We start from the raw sequence: 23915 nt of genomic DNA, 5'->3' as shown, positions 1-23915 counted from the left end.
CTGTTTTCAAATGATTGGCTTGGCATTTCAAATGCAAAATGTTAATATTTATTTAAAATCAGCTACTTGCTCTCTAGTTACCATACAACCTTTCAACACCAAACATGTTTAAGCCTGAGCTATGGTCATATGATTAAAAATAAATTAATTATAATCTATGAATAATCATTATTGGGTTGTGTTTCTACTACATTATATTTTAAAAGCAGACATTACAAGAACTTTAAAAGGTGGCTTTGTCAGTGACTAAATTTATTTAATCAGTTTTTGGAATTCAGGGTTTCTTTTTGTTTATTATTATTAATTATTATTATTATTATAACTACTACTATTTTTTAAGACAGTGTCCTTTAACAATGATCAGCAGACCTAACTTGTTTCTTTGTAAAGATAGCCTTTTAGAGTCTGCTCTCTTTTTAAATGAAAATAGGGCAGCAGTTATGGTCACACTTTTGTTAATTTAGTTGCCAGTCAGCTCCAAATCAAAAGAAAATAAGGCTGCAGAGTGTAATTAACATTCAGTTCAGTCGTTTTGTCCCTTGTCTAGCCCCCAAGCTTTGTTAAAATTGCCATCTGAATGCTGAAGGCTGTAGGGAAATCGATTTGATTCTAATCGCACCATGAAAAGAACATGATCTAACTGCTTTCAGCCCTCCGTAAATCTGTACTAGGTCTTTAGCACAATGCAACTTCCAATTTAAAAAGCACTGAATGTCTCGTCAATGACTTTGTGAAGAAAAAAGAACAAGGAGCAGACATAAAAATTCCAATAGTTGTTTAAGCATTAAAGTTCATTTGCATCACAGCAAACCTGAAAAGGGCTGACCTCTCAAACCGCCTCTCAGGTCTATGAAGTTGTAGCCTTGACAAGCTCACATTGACAGAGCTCATTGACTCTGAAAGGCTACTCTATCAATGGTGAAAAATGGCAATAGGTTCTACTCTGAGCAGGCATCTGCCTGCCCACCCGCTGCTAAACCAATGGCAAAACTGATTCAAAACCTGAATCTACCTTGTAATCTTCCTTTCCTGGACCTTTTAATAATTAGATTAAAATCACAATACAATTTAATTTTACTACTTGCCTGAAAAAGAGTGGAACAAACATTCAAGCTTTCCAAATTCCAATAAAATTGTGTGTACACACACACACGTGTACGCATACACACACATATGTATAGACAGTGTACTATATAAGGCATATAATACATACACACAAGAAACTGAACATACAATATTAAAATCTTGCACACAGAATGGACCAAACGTACTTTCCATAAAATATTAAAAGATCCTTCGTTACAGTAAAAATATCACTACAACTATTAAACCTGTTAGGCTAGTGATGTAGGTTTAATCAATTTGTTTAAAAACGAATCTATTGTATCCAATTAGAACTACTCTAACTAGTAAGATTTTGACTATATAACTTTTGATAACACTATATTATACAGTTGGTCTTGCTCACTTATGTAAAACTGCTACTATAATACTTTATATCCCCCTGTAAATATGCCTTGTAAGATTTAAAATTCATAAACCAACACTGAATTACAGCTATAAAAATGTGAAAGAAAATTTAAATGTAAAACGTTACTGCAAACTCCACAGCTTGGGGAAAAAGAAGTGAATTAAACAGCATCACACAATTCTCTATAGCAAGTCTTCTTTCCTACTTGACAGGTGAAAAAAAGTACTTGCACGTGCAGCTTAATTAATCACTACACTTGACATCTCAATGATTTACAGTGAGGAGCAGGTGAGGACATACAAAACCAGAAAGGAACCCTTGATTTGAGAGTAACATTTCCAGTATACTGGGATGACAAGCACATAGAGTCTATCAATGGTGTACAGAAAAACCCATACTGCAAATTATTTGTTAGTAGCAACAAAAGCACAAATTAAGTGGAAGAAAGCTTTAGTTATTAGGAAGATTTCATACTGTCCACGTTTTAAAAAAAAATTAAAATCAGTATTGTAACAAAACTAAACTACCAATTCAAATTGATTATGATTTTTTTTAAAAAATTGTTGAAGGACAGATGATGTGACAAATCAGATGACCTTTACTCTCCATTAAAAAAAAGTGGCATAACATAAATTCATCTTCAATTAACTGGCTGGATGTAGAATTTAATGAGACATTTCAGTAAAATGAAACCATAGCAGCTTAAATTCCTACATGCAGTTAGATTTGACTCAGCTTCTAAAATGTGCATGTTTGATGGCCTCCTTTGAAAAATTATTCTGCCAACCACCAGGAAATATAAAGCCAAAATAAACACTTTCAGCCCGATATTGCTCCCATTTAAGTCAATGGGAGTTTTGCCATTGTCTGCAAAGGGAGCAAAGTTGAGCCCTTTAGCTAAAAAGCTATATTGCGTTTCTTTAGTTATTTAATTTGTGTGGTTTTTTCAGGTGCAATATGAGTGTGACAAGTCATTATCAGCCACCAATGAAGTGTTATCTATCAAAATTACTTAGACTGTAAGAGCTTTCTCTTATGTGAGGCAACAACCTGTTTCTTCCTGGGCACGTACCTTATTTCAACACTGGTGTCTCTGGATCATTAGACTAGCCCTTTTACCCCTCTTATCTTCCTCTTGTCAGTAAATACCGGATGATTCTGGCTGCTTTTCGTAACTCTGTTTTACTGAAGATCTCTTCAAAACCCACCGATTGACTATGCCTCCAACTACTGGATTTGAAAAACCACTAAACTTATTTAACCAGAGTAAAAAACATAACATACATAACAGTTGCATTCAGTAACCCTTCTACTTCTTACTCCACTAGGGAAAGCATAATCTTGTAAAACCTCAGCAGTGCTTCTCTTGCTGATCACAGTCTAGACCCCCCCTCTCTGCAGGAGCCAAACAATGATCCTTCAAATTCAACCCCCTCAAAGTTCCAAATGAGCAGTCTGGGTGGAGCTTCCGTCCACGAGTCCAAGCCTCTGTCTCTCTGTGGGATGAAGACCAAAAAGAACACAACATACCCCATCCTACAATTTTGCTTAACACTTATCCTATAACATCTCATATCATTCAATTTCAAGTTAACCTACTACCTTCTCCACGTACATGTTTACAGCATCTGGCTGAATGGGGAAATCCTGATAGAAGCCTCTAGATGCTACTGCAATGCAAATATTAAATTATAATAACCTGGCACCTACCATAATGCTATTTGAGTACCTCCCTATACTTTAAGGTGTGGATTCCTAAGGATTAGTCATACTACATTTTTGTAAATATTTAAAGGACTGTATTGTTCATGAATGGTAACAGTGACAGTCCTGGAGAATGAAGTCCCTCTATTCAACAAACAGAACAGGGACAAGGCCAGTAGTAATACGGCTTTCTCACCCAACCCATTAATTTTGTTCACTTTCCTCTGGGGTTGATAGGGAGGTTTATTTTTCATGTCCATTCGATCTTTGGCTTCTTTCCTGAAATTGCAGACAAGGGTGCTAACATGCCCAATAAGAATTGCACCAAGATCACCATTTATTTTACATAAGCCTTTACACAATCAAATGATAATGATTTTTGCCCTGATCCTGCAAAGACTTATGTGTATGCTTGACCACTTAGTTGGGACTTTGCAACACTGGGGCCTTTGTGGTTATGCATCTGAACATTTGCTGTACTAAATATCGAGACAGAAAGGCTCCTTATCTTATCTGTACCTTGACCTAGGCTTCTTTCATCCTAAAAAGGAAATTTTACACACAACTTCTTGTTTATCTCCATACAAATATGTGTTAGCTTCCAGTTAAAATTGCTCAGGTACACATCCTACCAACACAATGAAAGCCAAGGAAGTCACAAGTTAAATAAATTTCTCCCACACTTTTCAACATACCTCACCATCCCAGATTACAAAAAAAGCCACACAGACCTTCTCCCTTTTACAACCAAATGCTTACCTCAATTCTTACCAAATTAGTTAGAGAAATGTGTTTAGGTTGAGATTGTGGGAACAGTTAACACGTAGTTCTTATATCTGAAATATGGTATGGTGGTAATACAGTGAGAGAAGTAAAACAACGGAGGGATTATATTTGTGCAGGAAATTTGTGAGAATGTAATGCAGTTAAGAGTTATGAAAAGAGATTCGATTTTGTAATCATGTGAAAATGTCATTGTAGAGAGTTAGTGTTTAGCATTGTTGTATATCAACACAGTGTCATGCATTTGAATCTAAGGAGGTCTGTGTAGTTGTGGGGTGACATAGGTGGCGTGATAGGTAAATTGAACGCACAACTGAAGTGTGCGGTTGGATTATGTACTTGTGATTTCCTTTGGTTTTATTGTTTGTGTTGAGAGGCTGTGCACTTGAGCAACCTTAACTGTAAGCTAAGCAAGTGTGTGTTTGGGGAAATCTTACAGATTTTCTAATATCTTTCCAATGCTGGACCCCCCCACCCCCACCCTCCTGTTCCACTTCTCCTACTGGACTTGCAAACAGCTGACTCCTCCCATCATCTCTCACAGCCCTGTTCCTTAACACACTTCTGCCAATGAGTGTCACCGTCAACCACAACCCTCATCTATCATCAAAATATATGTGAATACCTAAAAGCTTGATTGGTAAGGGCATAGGGTACATTGGGTTTGCTTGGGATGAAAAAAGTAGAACACAGAGGATTCCCCCGTTCATCAAAGTGCAGCCCCCTCTGCTCTGTTTATTCCACCACAGGTTCCCTGTTCAGCCTGAGCACCACTTCTCCATGCACTCCTTACAAAACTGTGCTCTCCCTACCACTTCACATCCCTGCTCCACCAATCCAAATGTCCCAGGGGCTACAGCCTGGTGCTCTGGTAGAAGTGAGATGGGTTGTGTGGAGTTAGGGAGAAGAAGTAGGGATGCATATGGGACCGTGGAAGGTGGCTGGCGTGGAAGGCATGGCATGGCAAGGCGATTGTGCTGTCCCATGGAGAGGCATTTGGGATGTACATGCAAAGATGAGGACAAAAAAGCCATTTATGATCTTCCTCTCCCTGAGCAACATGAAAGGTTTTAATCCTCTGCAACTCTGGCCTGTTAGACCACAACTCCCCTCTGGTGAACCACAGTCACTGGGCCAGGGTGAGACTGAATGACTCTATAGCCTGGTGGCTAGGACACTGAGCTGGCAGGGTTCCAGTCCCTGCGCCAATGACTACTTAACAATTTCATACAAAGTGGAACAATCTCCACAGCAGAGATTGAGCAAGACCTACCAACGAATACCCTATAGTCAGGCACTCACCTGGGAGGGGGCAAATTTGGGTTCAAGTCTCTGCTCCGAAGGGTGCCACACATCCCAGGTGAGTGCCATCATAAAGAAGGGGAACAGGGGCTGTACCAGCACCACAGGTTTTGTCACTCTAGTCTTTCTTTTTTTTTTAAACACAGGAAAAAAAATAAAGTTAAAAGTGCCCCCAAAACAAAACATTTAATTCAACCAGAAACAAATTGTTCCCAACTTTTTCAATTTGCCAAAAATGCTAAGAACGGTCATTTTCAGTTTGGGTCAAACTAATTTTACCCCTTCTGCCAATTTTTCAAAACTGATAATGAACCAAAAAAACAAATCAGGTTATTTTCACAGCTCTAGCTACAGTACCTTTAGGACAGGTCCAGTTTGTTTCTTTTCTGCCTTCACCAATATACTCTTTTTTGCTTCCTTGTCATTAGGGCCAAAAGAGGACATTTCCTTTTATGCCAATGGGAAATATACCAGACTTATTTCATTCAAACATAAATCATTCCAGTGTAATTTATTAGTCTCATGTTTTTACAATCTCTGCTTCTCTGTATATTTGCTCTTCTTTTCTGTACTTTCAGTTTCAGACTGGTTAATTGCACTTTGCTGGGATTATAGCCATCACTATAAGTAGTGAATATTTTGACTATAAGCCACTAGGTCCACATCACTATTTAAACATTTACTGATTTTATTTTTTTAAGCTAATGTTAGGGTCAACAAAACTTGTTTGGTTTATTTTTTCCATGTATTACATATTGTAGTTAGTTTATATCTAAAACATTTCAAATATTGCCATGATATGTAGACGTATATCCTTTATGGATTACTGTTAAGTGTTCAAAGGCATAATTCCAACAGACAAATGCAATTACTTCAGAAAGATCAGTAAGTCGGCATTCAAAGAATGCACTAACACGTTTTGAAAAATGACTGCACTTATATTTAAAAGGCGTATCCTACACCTAAATTGAAATGTAAACAGAACTTTATTCAGAATACATAAAATTATGTTCTAATGTTCACATAAGTAGCATTCCTTACAGGCTTTCTAGTATGTTGAATTTTGAATCCACTTTAAAACATTTTTGAAATATGAGAAAAATGAACTTTAATACACAAAAGTTTATATATCACGGAATATATCTTGTAATTTACTTCATATTCGTATAGATGCTCTTTCATGCCAAAAATTAATATTTAACAAAAAAAGGTTGCAAAATAAAAAGACACTGACTCAGCCACTTACTCCAAAACCTCACTCATTTTTCTACTTCCCAAAAAAGCCTGGTAAAAAACAGACAGGGTCTTTGCAGAGTGCCCTGCAGTTTATTAAAACTGGGCTTTGATACTACAAAGGTGGAGTAGTGATTTCCTGAGCCAAGGACCCACTACTAAAATGCCCTGCCAGCTTTACAATCTTTTTAAAAGTCAGAGGACTGTTAGTTCATGTGACTGTTGATGGCAGCTACCATGAAATCCAAAGAACAGAGACTCAGTAAGACTCAAAAACATTTAGGGCTTTATAGGACATTAAAGAAAAATACAATATACAACTGAGAATATTGAAAAACCTACAGATGCTTTAAAATAGTTGTAGACAGAACAAGCAGATAGTGATGAATCTATATTCTGATAAATATCAGCTGTATTGTAAGACAATGAAAACCAGTAAAACCACACAAGTGTGTTTATCTGGCTGAAATAAAGCCGGAGAAATCCAAAACAATGTTTTCCAAGCTTCTTCCACTACTCTTACTGTTTTACCTCTGGGGAATCATGAAAAACTGATCAAGATAAAATACCAAAACCAAGTCACTAGAAGTTGACATGAATCTCATTAGTTTATAGATCATGCATACTGGCATATTATGTCATTTTTCCAAATGATTCATGCAAATATCAGTGCATCTCCAATTGTAAGTTTTAGGTACATATGGACAATTGAAAATAAACCTTCCTCATTAAATTTTGACAAGTGAAATGTGTCAGTAATCTCCAGAAAGTTCCAAAATAATATTTTAACATTCATGGAGAGAGACACACAATAAGAACGGCCATACTGGATCAGACCAATTGTCCATCTAGCCCAGTACCCTGCTTTCCAACAGCGGCCAGTGCTAGACGCTTCAGAGAGAATCAACAAAACAGAACAATTATCGAGTGATCCATCTCCTGTCATCCAGTCCCCTCTTCTGGCAGTCAGAGGTTTAGGGACACCCAGAGCATGGGCTTGAGTCCCTGACCATCTTGGCTAATGGCCATTGATGGACCTATTCTCCATGAACCTATCTAATTCTTTTTTGAACCTAGTTCTACTTTTGGCCTCACAACATCTCCTGGCAATAAATTCCACAGGTTGACTGTGTGTTGTGTGAAGAAGTACTTCCTTTTGTTTTAAGCCTGCTGCCTATTAACTTCATTTGGCGACCCCTGGTTCTTATGTTATGCGAAGGGCCCTACCAAATTCATGGTCCATTTTGGTCAATTTCACAGTCATAGGATTTTTAAAAATCAGAAATTTCATGGTGTTGTAACTGTAGGGGTCCTAACCCAAAAGAGTGAGTGAGTGTGTGTGTGTGTGTCGGGGGGATTGCAGTATTGCCACCCTTACTTCTGTGCTGCCTTCAGAGCTGGGCCCTTGGCCAGCAGCCACCATTCTCTGGCTGCCCAGCTCTGAAGGCAGTGCAAAAGTAAGGGTGGCATAGTATGGTATTGCCACCCTTATTTCTTTGCTGCTGCTTGTGGGGCATGGCCTTCAGAGCTGGGTGCCTGGCCAGCAGCCACTGCTCTCCAGCCACCCAGCTCTGAAGGCAGTGCAGAACTAAGGGTGGCAATACCTTAACCCCCTACAATAACACTGCAACACCACCTCCCACAGCTCCCTTTTGGGGCCAGACTCCCAGTTTGAGAAATGCTCGTCTCCCCATTAAATCTGTATAGTATAAGGAAAAAGTATACAGAAGACCAGATTTCACGGTCTGTGATGCATTTTTCACTGCCATGAATTTGGTAGGGCCCTAGTTATGCGAAGGGATAAATAATACTTCCTTAGTCACTTCTCCACACCATTCCTGACTTTACAGACCTCTATCATATCCCCCCTTTAGTCATCTCTTTTCTAAGCTGAACACGCCTATTCTTTTTAATTTCTCCTCATATGGAAGCTGTTCCATACCCCTAATAATTTTTGTTGCCCTCCTCTGTACTTTTTCCAACTCTCAGATCTTTTTTGAGATGGGGTGACCAGAACTGCATACAGTATACAAGGTAGGATGTACCATGTATTTATACAGTGGCATTATGATATTTTCTTATCTATCCTTTTTGTAATGGTTCCTAACATTCTGTTAGCTTTTTTGACTGCCACTGCCCAGTAAATAGATATTTTCAGAGAACTGTCCATGAGGACTCCATGATCTCTTTCTTGAGTGGTAAAAAATGGTTACTTACCTTTCCGTAACTGTTGTTCTTCAAGATATGTAGCACATACCATTCCACTGTAGGTGTGTGCGCGCACCTTATGCACAGTGGTTGGAGATTTTTCCCTCAGCAGTACCAGTCAGGGCAGTGCAAGCACCCTCTGGCGCCTCACGCCACTACACACACACCCCTACAGAGGGATGGACATGTGCAGTCACTTGGACTCCATCATTTTGCATGGATAGTTGAGATTATGTTCAATGTGCATTACTTTGCATTTAACAACATTGAATTTAATCAATATTTTGTTGCCCAGTCCGTTTTGTGAGATCCCTTTGTGTTAGGTGCTATACAAATACATAAAAAGAAAGTCTGTGCTCCAAAGAATTTACAATCTAACACATCTTGATTATTACTACTATGATGAGCAGTTGAACCAGCAAGGCTAGTCTACAACCAGTCCCCAACACAGAAGGGCTAGTTCACACTCCCATTTTTAACATGTTTTAAGGTAAATTTAGTACTCCAGAATTCTGAGGGATTGAGAGCCCTGAAGATTGAAGTCTTCTGCAGGGTTTAATTCCTAAGTTTGTGTAAGTGGGAACATATCCCACCAAAAACAAAATGTGAAAGGTAGTGAACACATTTTAAAAAGAAGGATCGTAAAAAAAAAAGCTAACAAGCTTGCCTTCCAACAGGTGAATTAGCAAACCCCTATTGTTCCTGTTATTTCTTGGTGGTTGAACCAGCTTTTCTTGAAGCTAGATTTTTTTGTCGACTGACAAGAGAGGTGCTATCTCTGGCAAAGGATACATTTATCTTCTGTTTTTCCTCTGCTATCTTTTACTGTGCATCTTAGTGCCTTCCTTCTTACGACCACCTCCTTCTTGCAGTGCTCCTGTCTTCTATCCCTTTTCCTCAAAATTTCCCTGCCAAGCTTCCTCCAAATTTTAATAGCATTAATTGGTAACTATTTTAGCATCTAATGGACCAGTGGGACCACCCAAAACAACCAGTTAGGGTAATGAGCAGGATACCTCACTCTGAAGCCCATTTATTTTACTCCTTGTAGGGGGATTACACAATGAGAAATGGGTATACAAGTTCCGATGGACAAAGAGGATCTGCCTGCAGGAGCTCAGTTCTGACCAAACCCTCCCTCACTAATGTTTGGACACAGTCCACATCTATAACGATAACATCCCTCACACCTAGTTGCATAGGTACATTACACACAAGCTAAAAGCTTTCAGACCCTATTACCACAGCAAGATTACGTTTCCTCGTGCTCATGCTCCATCAGTGGTCAGAATATATATTTGTACCTGTCTCTGTTGATCACAAGTGAAACAGAAAAGGAGGAACTTGGTGGTTTTCTTCTAGAGTCTGGGGTCAAGATACTGTGTTGAACCTCTAAAAGGTGCAACACTCACAACCTAGGGGAAAAGGGGGAACCTAAAGTGTACCTTCCAGGTTCAGGGCTGCTCAGGGGGTCAGTGTGGACCCCAGCACATCTTCATCTTGGAGGCCTGCCTAAGCTATCACAGTCTATTACCAAACCTCTATGGGAAGCAGCACTGCCCAGAATCTCTACACCCTGTGGCTCACACCCCCCGCATGCCCCACCCATCACCTTTCTTTCACGCAACTTACACCAGGGTTTGCAAGGCAGTTCTTGGAAGACAGCCTGTGGTTGTCTTCCTCAACTCCTGAATTCTCCCCCAGCCAGATCTGGGATTAAGGATCTCAGTTTGGAGGAGCATCCTTGTCCTTTCCAGTTTCTCTCTGAGGCTCTAAGTCTTTTTATTCTTCTCTGTGACAATCGTTTGGACAAACAATCAAGCTCTCTCAGTTCTACATTGCGGCTGTGTTGTCTCGGATGCATCAGCCGCCAAGATGCTCTCTGTTTGCTGCACTGTGCAGCCAGTGTGAACACATTGTTCTGCCACATCTGCACTCTTGCAGGCAGACTTTGTAAGTAAAGATCCTTTATTAGGTCCATCTATGTCCCTATTTTCTGGGTCTCAAACCTGAGCTAATGAGTCACTTTGCTTATCAGGTATAAGACAGAGATACCTGGCTGAACCCTCTTCATGTAACCAGATGTGTTTCTGGGTTATCTTCTGGTTCCAGTTTTGCTAAGAAAGAGACTGGATTTACTGGCAGCATGAGTGGTGCATGTGGGCAAACCCCGGAACTGCGGCAGCCATGCCTGTGGGTGCTGCAACCCAGGCTTGCTGTCATTGTTTCTGTTAAGTATCCATTTCACAGAGCTGCTCATTTTCTCTCCTTGTGCAAAGTGGTCTATCCTACCATTGACACCATCATTAAACACATAGCTACCATCCTGCTCCGAACAGAATATATTCTCTCTCTCTCACTCTCCGCCTCACCCCCTGAGAGAGAGAGAGAGAGAGAGAGAGAGAATATATTCTGTTCGGAGCAGGATGGTAGCTATGTGTTTAATGATGGTGTCAATGGGAGAGAGAGAGAATGAGAATATATTCAGTGTGTGTGTCTCTCTCTCTCCCCCCTCTCCCTCCCCTCCGAGAGAGAGAATATATTTAGGGTGTGTGTCTCTCTCTCTCCCGCCCCCTCCCTCCCCTCCGAGAGAGAGAATATATTTAGGGTGTGTGTCTCTCTCTCTCCCGCCCCCTCCCTCCGAGAGAGACAGACACAGACACACACACCCCCCCAAATTTATCCCCTTGGTACACCTTGCCTTTATTGGTAACTCAAACAACAACAAACAGAACAAACCAGAGGTGCAACTTTCCGCAAACTTGTCAGTTTCTAGGATTTCCCAGCAGGACTCCTTTTCCTCCCAAACCCTACTTCCCTCAGTCTCCTATACTCCAACCTCTTCTATCCTGACTGGAGATAAGATGCATCTGTCAGAATAACTCAGCTATAATTTTGTGCCTCTTTATGCAGGGCGGAAGCACTTCACATTAGGATAATTACAAGGAAACCTGCATCCTTATTCAGAATTTTATAGCCTACCACCCTGTTACATGTTGTTAATGACTTCCTGCTGCAACAGCACACTGAAGTTGATCCAATGTAGAGAAGAAATGGGTCAGATCAAGACTGCAGGATCAGCATGCCATGCATCTGTTTATCCACAGAACAAGTTCAGCCTCAGTAGTAGCAGTGCAGATTTCCCTTCCGTTGCACCACAAGCCTAACTGCAAAAGGACATTTTGGGCTGAGTAGATAGTTCAAGCACATTCAGTCCATGGCATCTCTACTGAGACTGCCATCCAAGTGGTTAATCACTTTAAGATTTGTTTAATCACGATCAACTGTAATAGGGATTTGGGGGCTTGGACATATGACCATCTTGAACTAGTCTAACAGAAAGGAACCATGGTAGCTGATGACAGTTTCAAGCCCGGACAAAAGCCAAAGGTTTGACCCTTTTCCCACTGAAGTCAACTGGAGTTTTCAATTGACTCAAACAGAAGCAGGATCAGCTCTAATGAAGGTTTAATGTACCTTAATTTTATTTCGCATATAGTAAAACTGGTCTCAAGCAATCACTCAGGGGACTGACAAAAAGTCACTGCTTAACTAATAAAAGAGCAGAAATGGAGACACTTTGGGGAGGCTTCTTAAGACAGGAAGTTGCCTAATAAAGAGAGTCTCTTCTTCAGTCTTCATTATGTCCACCAACATATATTCTAAAAATGCTGGTAAGAGAAGCTGTTTTAAAAATGCTTTTTACCTACCAATACCTGTGGGTCTCAAGTGCCTGCATAGCTTCTGCAATATTTGAGGATATCACTAACATCTAATCCCAAGCAAGCTCCTTTAACTATTTTTGGTTTTAGTGATGTCATCAACCATAGCACAGAAAAAACAGAACCTCAGGACCCTGAACTATTTTAAAAGATAAGTGGAAGAACTCATTTCAAATTATTTTGGTTTTAATCTTAAAATCACAAACAAAAAACAGCCTTACTGCAATTTAAGAGCTCAGTTTTGATTTATCAGCTGAGAGAAGTGAGGTCTTACGCTCAGCTCAAAGGCATTTCTCCATTTGTCTGTCTGTAATATTAAAATCTTTGCATGCTGTGGGTAATAGGGGACCCGGGTATGGAGACCCAAAGGACCTGGGGGAGGAGAGGGGAAATAAGAGGGTACACAGAGCAACTGGCATGGGTGAGTAGAATGGGGGAAAAGGGACATGGGGGCTACGCAGAGTCCCTGGCATGGGAACGGGGGTTTGTATGGAGTCCCTGAAATAGAAGGGAATGGGAGAGTGGCACATAGACAGCTAGATGGGAAGGAATACAAGGAGCCCCTGGTGTATGCAATGTACTCAGCCTACAGAACCAATGAAGTGTGGACCCCAGCACAAGGTCTAGATAGTAACACACTAAAGTATTTTCCTCATTTAGAATCTGGAAAGAAGATCCAATACTCTGATCACAGATCACTTCATTTGACTTATATCTTTAAAAAAGGCCTTTTGAAATGAAAGACACTAAAACATCTGTAATCATTAGGACTGTAATCAGTTTGTCAGTATAATCAATACCTCTTCAAAACTTAAAACTCATTTCAACCAATATTTCCAAATAACAACAACTGTCTAATATTTTGACAAGAACAAACAGGATATTATGGAAAAGCTGAAGTAACAGAAGTTCTTGTATTTATTTGTATTGTTGAAAATTATTTTCTGAAGTAAAATTATTATTCTTGTATGTATAAAAATTCGGGCTGTCAAGAGATTAAAAAAATTAATCGCGATTAATCGTGCGATTAAAAAAAATTAATCGCAGTTAATCACGCTGTTAAACAACAACAGAATACCATTTATTTTAAAATATTTTTTGATGTTTACTACATTTTCAAATATATTAATTTCAATTATAACACAATACAAAGTGTACAGTGCTCACTTTATATTTTTATTACAAATATTTGCACTGTAAAAAACAAAAAAAATTATTTTTCAATTCACCTCATACAAGTACTGTAGTGCAATCTCTTTATCATGAAAGTTGAACTTACAAATGTAGAATTATATAAAAAAAAAACTGCATTCAAAAATAAAACAATGTAAAACTTTAGAGCCTACAAGTCCACACAGTCCTACTTCTTGGTCAGCCAATCACTCAGACAAACAAGGTTGGGTACAATTTGCAGGAGATAATGCTGACTGCTTCTTGTTTACAATATCACCTGAAAGCGAGAACAGGCATTCTCATGGCACTGTTGTAGCTGGATATTTACGTGTCAGATGCGCTAAAGATTCATATGTCCCTTCATGCTTCACCCACCATTCCAGAGGACATACTTCCATGCTGATGATGGATTCTGCTTGATAACGACTCAAAGCAGTGCGGATTGACATATGTTTATTTTCATCATCTGAGTCGGATGCCACCAGCAGAAGGTTGATTTTCTTTTTTGGTGGTTTGGGTTCTGTAATTTCCACATCAGGGTGTTACTCTTTTAAGACTTCTAAAAGCACACTCCACACCTCGTCCCTCTCAGATTCTGGAAGGCACTTCAGATTCTTAAACCTTGGGTCGAGTGCTGTAGCTATTTTTAGAAATCTCACATCGGTACCTGCTTTGAGTTTCATCAAATCTGCTGTGAAAGTGTTCTTAAAACAAACATGTGCTGGGTCATCATCCGAGACTGCTATAACATGAAATGTATGCAGAATGCGGGTAAAACAGAGCCGGAGATATACAATTCTCCCCCCCAAGGAGTGCAGTCACAAATTTAATTGACAAATTATTTTTTTCCACTAGCATCATCAGCATGGAACCATGTACTCTGGAATGGTGGCCAAAGCATGTAAGGGTCATACAAATGTTTAGCATATCTGGTATGTGAATACTTTGCAACACTGGCTACAAAAGTGCCATGCAAATGTCTGTTCTCACTTTCAGGTGACATTGTAAATAAGAAGCAGGCAGCATTATCTCACGTCAATGTAAACACTAACTTGTTTGTCTTAGCGATTGGCAGAATAAGAAGTAGGACTGAGTGGACTTGTAGGCTCTAAAGTGTTATTGTTTTGTTTTTGAGTGCAGTTATGTAACCAAAAAAAAAAATCTGCATTTGTAAGTTACACTTTCACAATAAAGAGATTGCACTTCAGTACCTGTATGAGGTGAATTGAAAAATACTACTACTTTTGTTTATCATTTTACAGTGCATATATTTATAATAAAAAATAATAATATAAAGTGAGCACTGTGCACTTTGTATTCTGCGTTGTAATTGAAATCAATATTGAAAATGTAGAAAAATATCCAAACATATTTAATAAATTTCAATTGGTATTCTATTGTTATAAGTGCAATTAATTGCGATTAATTTTTTTGAGTTAATCATGTGAGTTAACTGCAATTAATTGACAGCCCTAATAAAAATGTATACGTATAGCCATGCTACCTGAAACATTCAAAATAGCATGTACTTGCTTAAGTATACTAAACTGGTTCTGTTTAGTTTCCACTGTAATATTAAAGACTGATCTGCACACAACTTGCACTGAAATAACTAAATAAGTTTAAATCACACCTTTTTTCATTTTCCCTCTGCGTGGACCAGACCTAACACACAGAGTTTTGAAAATTAACAAAAAAACAATACACAAATGAATCCAATCACAATTTCCAGATTTACAACAGAGAATGCCAAATGATAATATAGTCCAACTTACTCTTTTACTGAGGCAAATAACTGGCCACATACTACAACCTAATGTACAGCAGCAACAAAGGCATCCACAAAGTAGCCATCGAACATTAACTGGAAGGTTCTTCTTAAGACAACTGTTAACTCTGCTGATGCTGGCTTTAAATTCCTCAGGTGCAACCTGTGAAGAAAGAAAAATAATCCAGTACTACTGCAATATAATGTAAATTAATGAGTATTCCTGCAAAGCTCAATTATATGTAGAAACCCAAATACCAATCGTTTCTAATAGCAAAATCTTGTTACCCAAATTCTAAGTTTTAGAGGCCGTTATAGTACATTTCTAATTGAGTCTTATCCACAGATACTCACCTTTCCAGTTAATGAAGAAGGGAATTCTGCTTCAAATTTGTTGCTCAGTCCAAATCTGGGAAAAAAAAAAGAAAAGAAAAAAAAAGTAGATCATACCAGAAACACGATCATTCAATGAAGAGATTAATGAATACCACATCATGAAGGTTCCTTTGCACAAGCATTCAAACTTTAAAAAAAAAAAAAATCACATTTCCATCTGAAAATGTTGTACCTATTATTGTTAAAAGCAACTTCTAAGATTACCATAACTTAAAACGTTTAGAGGAAAAAAATCTGTCTTTTTCAGCTTGTTTACTCTGACATACACTTTTTATGTCAGAGGTTCTCAAACTGTGTTCCACGGACCACTGGTGATCCACGATCTCCATTCGGGTGGTCCGCGGATAGTTCCCTTTAAGGTGCACACCTGGGCAGCCACACACAAGAGAATGAAGGGCCACCCTCCTAACTAGTGGAGCTGTGCAGGCGTGGCTCCACTAATTAGGTGCCTGGACCCTGGAGAAGAAGCACATGTAAGGTGAGGTGGTGGCCTTGGGGGGAACAGGGGGTAGGGTGGAATGGGACAGTGGGGTGAAGCGGGGGGGGGGAGACAAAGGCCAATGTACTAGTCCTCATGTGGCCCTCGTGGTAATTTGAGTTTGAGAGCCCTGGAATAGAATAAGGTGCTTAAGAAAAGGTCTGTACCTTGACCAAGAAGTCTTACTATACATAACCCAGCTGGAAATCCATACTCAAAATTTCCTTTGGTCTGCTTTTCTCTAACCTAGGCTCTTGTTCTACAGTGGTATTGGTTGGGATCAGGGTGGATAAAAATCAATGATTTCTTTAAATCGGATTTTTTTGATAAAATGCTTTTTGAGGAAAAAAACCTATCTGAAAGATAGTTTTATTTAAGATACATTATAGCTCAAAGATATCTCATCATAGAATAGGGATTATAAATTCTGATTCTATAGTATGAGACAATATAGTCATATAATGTTTAAGAAAAGTTTGTAAATGAGTTCCAATAGTTCATGAATTAGGGACCCAATCTTATGCGGTTCCAGGGGTTTCTGTATAGATTATTTAGGTTAATCTTTCTATCTACCCAACGGGACTCAGTGCTCAGTCAAGAAGATACCATCAGAGATGCTTAGTTTTGCAGTTCACAAACTGTGGATTTGTGTCTCCAGAGAGAACATGCTTGTTAACAGCAAAAATGGTTTCAAATATATAAATAGGGGGGGGGGTGAGAAATAACAGACCTCAACCCTGTTGTCCCTCTGCAAATTTGTGTACACAGAGTCAATCCCTTACCTCTCTCTAAAAGTGCAAAGTTTCAAAAAGTTCAATGAATAGAAGATTGTTGGGGGCAGAATAGATCTGGACAAGGAGAAGTAGGCTGGAGATAAGTGTGAGAAGGGAGGGACAGGCAGTACAAACAAAAGTGAAACTGTTTGAGCAGCATATTCTAGAAGTCTTGAGGTCTTTCTTAGTGTAGCCTTCACTGATTTGAGATCTACCATACCATTCTCTCACTGGAAGGGAAAACCTATAATGGCAGCAGGCCGTAAAAGAGACCCAGTTTGGGAATATTTTAATGAAGTTCCTCTACCTGTGGGTAAGACAGGCATGCGTGCAAAATGCAAACAGTGCAATAAAGAAATGCAAGGCCTGGTTGCTCGAATGAAACAACATCATAAGAAGTGTTCCTTTTCAGGAGGAAGCTGTGCAGAAGATGATGAAAGGAACATATCTGAACATGCAGGATCTTCAGGTTGGTAAACTTTTTTATTTTATACTTCTGTCTTAAGGACTGCCTGTCTTCCTTCTGGACTATTCTTAAATTCTCACGTTTGAGCAAAAAATATAGTTGTTACTCTATGGTACTATCATTTTAGATGCAGTTGGGATAAAAAATAAATAGAGGAAATAGACAGATCGTCCTTGTACAATTTCACCTTTGAAATAGTACTGAGTGTCAGTGAATGCAATGAGCAATATAGTAATAATAATTAAATAACTGCATTGACTTATTTTGTTTAAGAGAATCCATCCTCAATATACGGGATTCTCAAGACTATCCACCTTCAAGATCACCATCATTTTCTATAGTTTCAGAGTTATCTGCCAATGGTAGCATTTCAGTCACATCATGTATGTCACACAGCCACAGCATATCACCTGTAGCAAAAAGAAGAAAAACACCTCCATCATCCAGAAACAACCATAGCTAAGTGTGATAAGAACCAGCAGATTACAAAAAAGAGGTAATTGATGAAAAAATTGCCCTGTTTGTTTATTCAACAAACTTTCCTTTCTGTATGATTGAGAACCCACACTTCATTAATATGGTTCAGTCATTAAGACCAGGATACAGTCCACGCAACAGAGCAGATGTTGCAGGCAAATTGCTGGATAAAGTGTATGAAAGAGAAATTGAGCGGTGTGTAAAAGGTCTAGAGGATAAAATTGTACCTTAGTCTTGATGGGTAGAGCAATGATCCTGTTGTATGTGCTTGTGTGACAACAGAAGAAGGGAATGTCTTCCTTACAGAAAAAATTGATACATCAGGGAAATGCACACATAGCAGAATACTTACAAGAAGTAGCAGTAAAAGCTATAACAAACCGAAAAAAAATTCAAATGTTTCGTACGCAGCCTGGTCACAGACAATGCTGCAAATGTCTCCAAAATGAGAAGAAATTATTTAGCAGAGAGTCCCAAGCTAATAACATACGGTTGCAGTGCTCATTTGATGCACCTCCTAGCCAAAGACTTCAGTGTTCCAGAAATAAAGGCTAATGTTGTTGAAATGGCAAACTACTTCCGTAACAACCACTTTGCAGCAGCTGCTCTGAAAAAAGTGGGAGGAACCAAGCTAACTCTCCCACAAGATGTACGATGGAACTCAGTAGTGGACCGTTTTGAGCACTAGATTAAGAACTGGCCTAATCTGATGACAGTTTGTGAACAAAATCATGAAAAAATAGATGGCACTGTCACAGCCAAAGTTCTCAGCATTGGGTTTAAGAGAAATGTCGAACACATGCCGAGTACCCTGAAGCCTATTTCTGTAGCCTTGAACAAAATGCAGGGAAATAGCTGTTTTATTGCTGAAATTTGGAAGGAACTGAGTGAGATCTTAAAAAGAGAAATATGCAATGACAGAGTTAAATTACAAGCATTAAAAAAACAAATGGGACAAGCACTATCTCCAGCTCATTTTCTTCCAAATATTCTCAATACTCAGTACCAGGGCCAAACCTTAACTACTGAAGAAGAGGAGTTGGCTAGGACATGGACATCCAGAAATCATCCCTCCATAATGCCAACTATAATAAACTTCAGACCTAAGGGTAGACCATTCAAGAACTATGTGTTTGCTGATGATGTTTTAAAGAAAGTCAGACTAGTGAACTGGTGGAAGTCACTTAAGCACTTGGATTCAGAGACTGTTGAAGTGATAATCTCACTTTTAACAGCAGTAGCTTCTTCTGCCAGTACAGAAAGAACATTTTCTTCCTTTGGACTAATTCATTTCAAATTGAGAAATAGTTTGGGACCTGAAAAAGCAGGAAACCTTGTTTTTCTTTTCCAGATTATGAAGAAACAGGAAAATGAAGGTGAAGACGACTGAGTTAGCTGCAGAAGCCAATATTTTAAGTTTCTCATGTTGACCTGGTTGACAGTCAATTTAATTTTTGTTGTTGTTGTTTTTAAATATTTCATTTAACTATTTTAGTTAAAAACAATTTGAACAAAAACAAACCTGATTTTAAAAAACTTGAATGTTTAACTACATTCAAAAATTCATATGCTTGTTTTGTTAAAATATTATATGCTTGCTGTTGAAGAAAAAAATCCAGAATACATAACGTTGTTGTTTTAGTTAAATACAACAATTTAAATGTCTCTCTGGTGATGTTCTCCTCCTAATACAGCATGGCAAGAAAATCCTCCAAATATTAATGATTAACTTGTTGAACTGGAGATAGTTCACTTCCCAATGCTTTCATAAATATCTGCTTCAATTACCTTTCGTAAATGAAATAACCATCATTCATTCATTTTCTGATATAACTGTAAAACTAATCTGAAAAGTTTTCAAAATAAATCACTTTAAAAATGCATAGTGTGTACCTTCTAAAAACTAAACATACATCTATCTCTGAGTTGTGAAGAATATGCATTAAGGTTATAACAACCAACAAGAATGCACTTTTATGTAGAAATCCATGATTAAATAGAGTCTTCCTGACTAGCAATTTAAATCACGATTTAAATCAAATCCACCCCGCTTTGCACATTTAATAGAATGGTCTCCAAAGATACTTAAACTTAATTCAATAGGTTTTTCAAAGATCTTGCAGAAATTGCCATCTCTCTCACACCCACAATTAGTGACTACCTGTGAAAAGTTTGGTTTCAGTGACTTTCCTAGCATCACATAAGGTATGTCTACACTGCAGCTGGATGACTAGACTGAGCCTCTGCTGCTGTAGCAACATCCACACTGCTATTTTTAGTGTGCTCAAGCCCCACTATTGCAACTCTATCTACCTGGGCATGGAGACTGCAGTGTAGACATACCCACAGGGACTCTGTGACCAAGGCAAGGATAGAATCCAGTTTTCCAGGGAAGCATTCAACTATTTTAAATCATGAGTTTCATAGATTCATAGATATTTAGGTCAGAAGGGACCATTATGATCATCTAGTCTGACCTCCTGCACAATGCAGGCCACAGAATTTCACCCACCACTCCTAAAAAAGACCTCACACCTATATCTGTGCTATTGAAGTCCTCAAATTGTAGTTTGAAGACCTCAAGGAGCAGAGAATCCTCCAGCAAGTGACCCGTGCCCCATGCTACAGAGGAAGGCGAAAAACCTCCAGGGCCTTCCAATCTGCCCTGGAGGAAAATTCCTTCCCGACCCCAAATATGGCGATCAGCTAAACCCTGAGCATATGGGCAAGATTCATCAGCCAGATACTACAGAAAATTCTTTCCCGGGTAACTTGGATCTTACCCCATCTAAAAACCCATCACAGGCCATTGGGCCTATTTACCATGAATATTTAATTACCAAAACCATGTTATCCCATCATACCATCTCCTCCATAAACTTATCGAGTTTAATCTTAAAGCAAGATAGATCTTTTGCCCCCACTACTTCCCTCGGAAGGCTATTCCAAAACTTCACTCCTCTGATGGTTAGAAACCTTCGTCTAATTTCTAATCTAAATTTCCTAGTGGCCAGTTTATATCCATTTGTTCTTGTGTCCACATTGGTATTGAGTTTAAATAATTCCTCTCCCTCTCTGGTATTTATCCCTCTGATATATTTATAGAGAGCAATCATATCTCCCCTCAACCTTCTTTTAGTTAGGCTAAACAAGCCAAGCTCCCTGAGTCTCCTTTCATAAGACAAGTTTTCCATTCCTCGGATCATCCTAGTAGCCCTTCTCTGTACCTGTTCCAGTTTGAATTCATCCTTCTTAAACATGGGAGACCAGAACTGCACACAGTATTCCAGGTGAGGTCTCACCAGTGCCTTATATAACGGTACTAAAACCTCCTTATCCCTACTGGAAATACCTCTCCTGATGCATCCCAAGACGACATTAGCTTTTTTCACAGCCATATCACATTGGCAGCTCATAGTCAACCTATGATCAACCAATACTCCAAGGTCCTTTTCCTCCTCCGTTACTTCTAGTTGATGCGTCCCTAGCTTATAACTAAAATTCTTGTTATTAATCCCTAAATGCATGACCTTACACTTCTCACTATTAAATTTCATCCTATTCCTATTACTCCAGTTTACAAGGTCATCCAGATCCTCCTGTAGGGTATCCCTGTCCTTCTCTAAATTAGCAATACCTCCCAGCTTTGTATCATCTGCAAACTTTATTAGCACACTCCCACTTTTTGTGCCCAGGTCAGTAATAAAAAGATTAAATAAGATTGGTCCCAAAACTGATCCTTGAGGAACTCCACTGGTAACCTCCCTCCAACTTGACAGTTCACCTTTCAGTAGGACCCGTTGTAGTCTCCCCTTTAACCAATTCCCTATCCACCTTTCAATTTTCCTATTGATGCCCATCTTATCCAATTTAACTAATAATTCCCCATGTGGCACAGTATCAAACGCCTTACTAAAATCTAAATAAATTAGATCCACTGCGTTTCCTTTATCTAAAAAATCTGTTACTCTCTCAAAGAAGGAAATCAGGTTGGTTTGGCACGATCTACCTTTTGTAAAACCATGTTGTATTTTGTCCCATTTACCATTGACTTCAATGTCCTTAACTACCTTCTCCTTCAAAATTTTTTCCAAGACCTTGCATACTACAGATGTCAAACTAACAGGCCTATAATTACTTGGATCACTTTTTTTCCCTTTCTTAAAAATAGGAACTATGTTAGCAATTCTCCAATCATATGGTACAACCCCTGAATTTACAGATTCATTAAAAATTCTTGCTAATGGGCTTGCAATTTCTTGTGCCAATTCTTTTAATATTCTTGGATGAAGATTATCTGGGCCCCCCGATTTAGCCCCATTAAGCTGTTTGAGTTTCGCTTCTACCTCAGATATGGTGATGTCTACCTCCATATCCTCATTCCCATTTATCATGCTACCATTATCCCTAAGATCCTCTTTAGTCTTATTAAAGACTGAGGCAAAGTATTTGTTTAGATATTGGGCCATGCCTAGATTATCCTTGACCTCCACTCCATCCTCAGTTTTTAGCGGTCCCACTTCTTCTTTCTTTGTTTTTTTCCTATTTATATGACTATAGAACCTTTTACTATTGGTTTTAATTCCCTTTGCAAGGTCCAACTCTACTTGACTTTTAGCCTGTCTCACTTTATCCCTACATATTCTGACCTCAATAAGGTAGCTTTCCTTACTGATCCCTCCCTTCTTCCACTCCCTATATGCTTTCTGCTTTTTCTTAATTACCTCTCTAAGATGCTTGCTCATCCAGCTTGGTCTACAACTCCTGCCTATGAATTTTTTCCCCTTTCTTGGGATGCAGGCTTCCGATAGCTTCTGCAGCTTTAATTTAAAATAATCCCAGGCCTCCTCTACCTTTAAACCCATAAATTCTTCAGTCCAATCCACTTCCCTAACTAATTTCCTTAATTTTTGAAAGTCAGCCCTTTTGAAATCAAAAACCCTAGTTGCAGATTTATTTTTGTTAATCCTTCCATTCAGTTTGAACTGAATTAGCTCATGATCACTTGAGCCAAGATTATCCCCTACAACCATTTCCTCTATGAGATCCTCATTACTCGCCAAGACCAGATCTAAAATGGCATCCCCTCTAGTCGGTTCAGCAACTACTTGTTGAAGGAATCCATCAGCTATCGCATCTAGGAAAATCTGAGCCCTATTATTATTACTAGCACTCATCCTCCAGTCTATATCTGGGAAGTTAAAGTCTCCCATGATCACACAGTTTCCATTAGTATTTACTTTATTAAAAACATTAAAAAGGGCTCTATCCATATCCAAATTAGATCCCGGTGGTCTATAGCACACCCCAAGCACTATCCTAGGGGAGGCTCTAATAGTTTTCTTCCCCAATTTAATTATTGCCCAGACAGACTCAGTCATATCCATTTCATCCCTTCTTATTTCTTTACATTCTATCTCATCATTGATATACAGTGCTACTCCACCACCTTGACCTTTATTTCGGTCTTTCCTAAACAGCACATACCCTTCAATACCTGTAGCCCAGTCATGACTACTATTCCACCAGGTCTCTGTTATACCTATAATATCTGGTTTCACTTCCTGCACCAGTAACTCTAGTTCCTCCATTTTGTTACCTAGGCTCCTTGCATTAGTGTACAAACATCTTAATTTTTGCTGTTTGGCCTCACTCACATTCTGTACCCTATTAGGCACGGTTATTTTACTACCAGTATAACCTATTAGACTTGTATCTACACTGCCCTTCCTCCTACCTACAGCTGTATCCACTCTTACTTCATTTTCTTTCCACTCTATGCTAAATTCTGGCGTGGAGATTACCTGGACATCTCCCAACCATCTCCCCCAAATTCCTAGTTTAAAGCTCTCTTAATCAGTTGTGCCAGCCTCCATCCTAGAAGTCTATTTCCTTCCCTACTCAGATGAAGTCCATCCCGAGAGAACTGTCCTCTATCCATGAATGCCTCCCAATGGCCAT

At 39.0% G+C, this 23915-nt stretch overlaps 1 protein-coding gene and 1 long non-coding RNA gene across 4 annotated transcripts in view; one reads left to right on the top strand and one right to left on the bottom strand.

Annotated features, from left to right (window-relative positions):
• Window positions 1–19819, top strand: part of LOC140910624 (uncharacterized) — a 33373-nt gene extending 13554 nt beyond the window's left edge. Inside the window, exons 2-3 of the long non-coding RNA XR_012158673.1 lie at window positions 17424–17480; window positions 19306–19819. This is a non-coding gene — a long non-coding RNA (uncharacterized LOC140910624). The remainder of the gene's footprint in view (window positions 1–17423; window positions 17481–19305) is intronic.
• CHIC2 (cysteine rich hydrophobic domain 2) overlaps window positions 1–23915 on the bottom strand; it is a 38780-nt gene that overhangs the window by 6551 nt on the left and 8314 nt on the right. The window contains exons 1-4 of one of the 3 annotated variants that reach the window (XR_012158672.2): window positions 18182–23545; window positions 17792–17887; window positions 15719–15773; window positions 15495–15527 (exon numbers count right to left, since the gene is read on the bottom strand). Coding sequence is in view for 2 of the 3 variants with exons in the window: in XM_073342022.2 (XP_073198123.1) it covers window positions 11779–11868; window positions 15372–15527; window positions 15719–15773 (301 nt within the window). In the remaining variant the exon portion in view is untranslated. Of the gene's footprint in view, window positions 1–11376; window positions 11869–15371; window positions 15528–15718; window positions 15774–17791; window positions 17888–18181; window positions 23546–23915 lie in introns of those variants that run through there. The other 2 variants (XM_073342022.2, XM_073342021.2) reach the window with 2 other exon arrangements.

This window comes from Lepidochelys kempii, chromosome 4 (genome assembly GCF_965140285.1).
Source record: "Lepidochelys kempii isolate rLepKem1 chromosome 4, rLepKem1.hap1, whole genome shotgun sequence".
NCBI lineage: Eukaryota > Metazoa > Chordata > Testudines > Cheloniidae > Lepidochelys > Lepidochelys kempii.
Note: the sequence above shows the minus strand (reverse complement) of the source record. Positions and strands in the feature narration are given on the sequence as shown.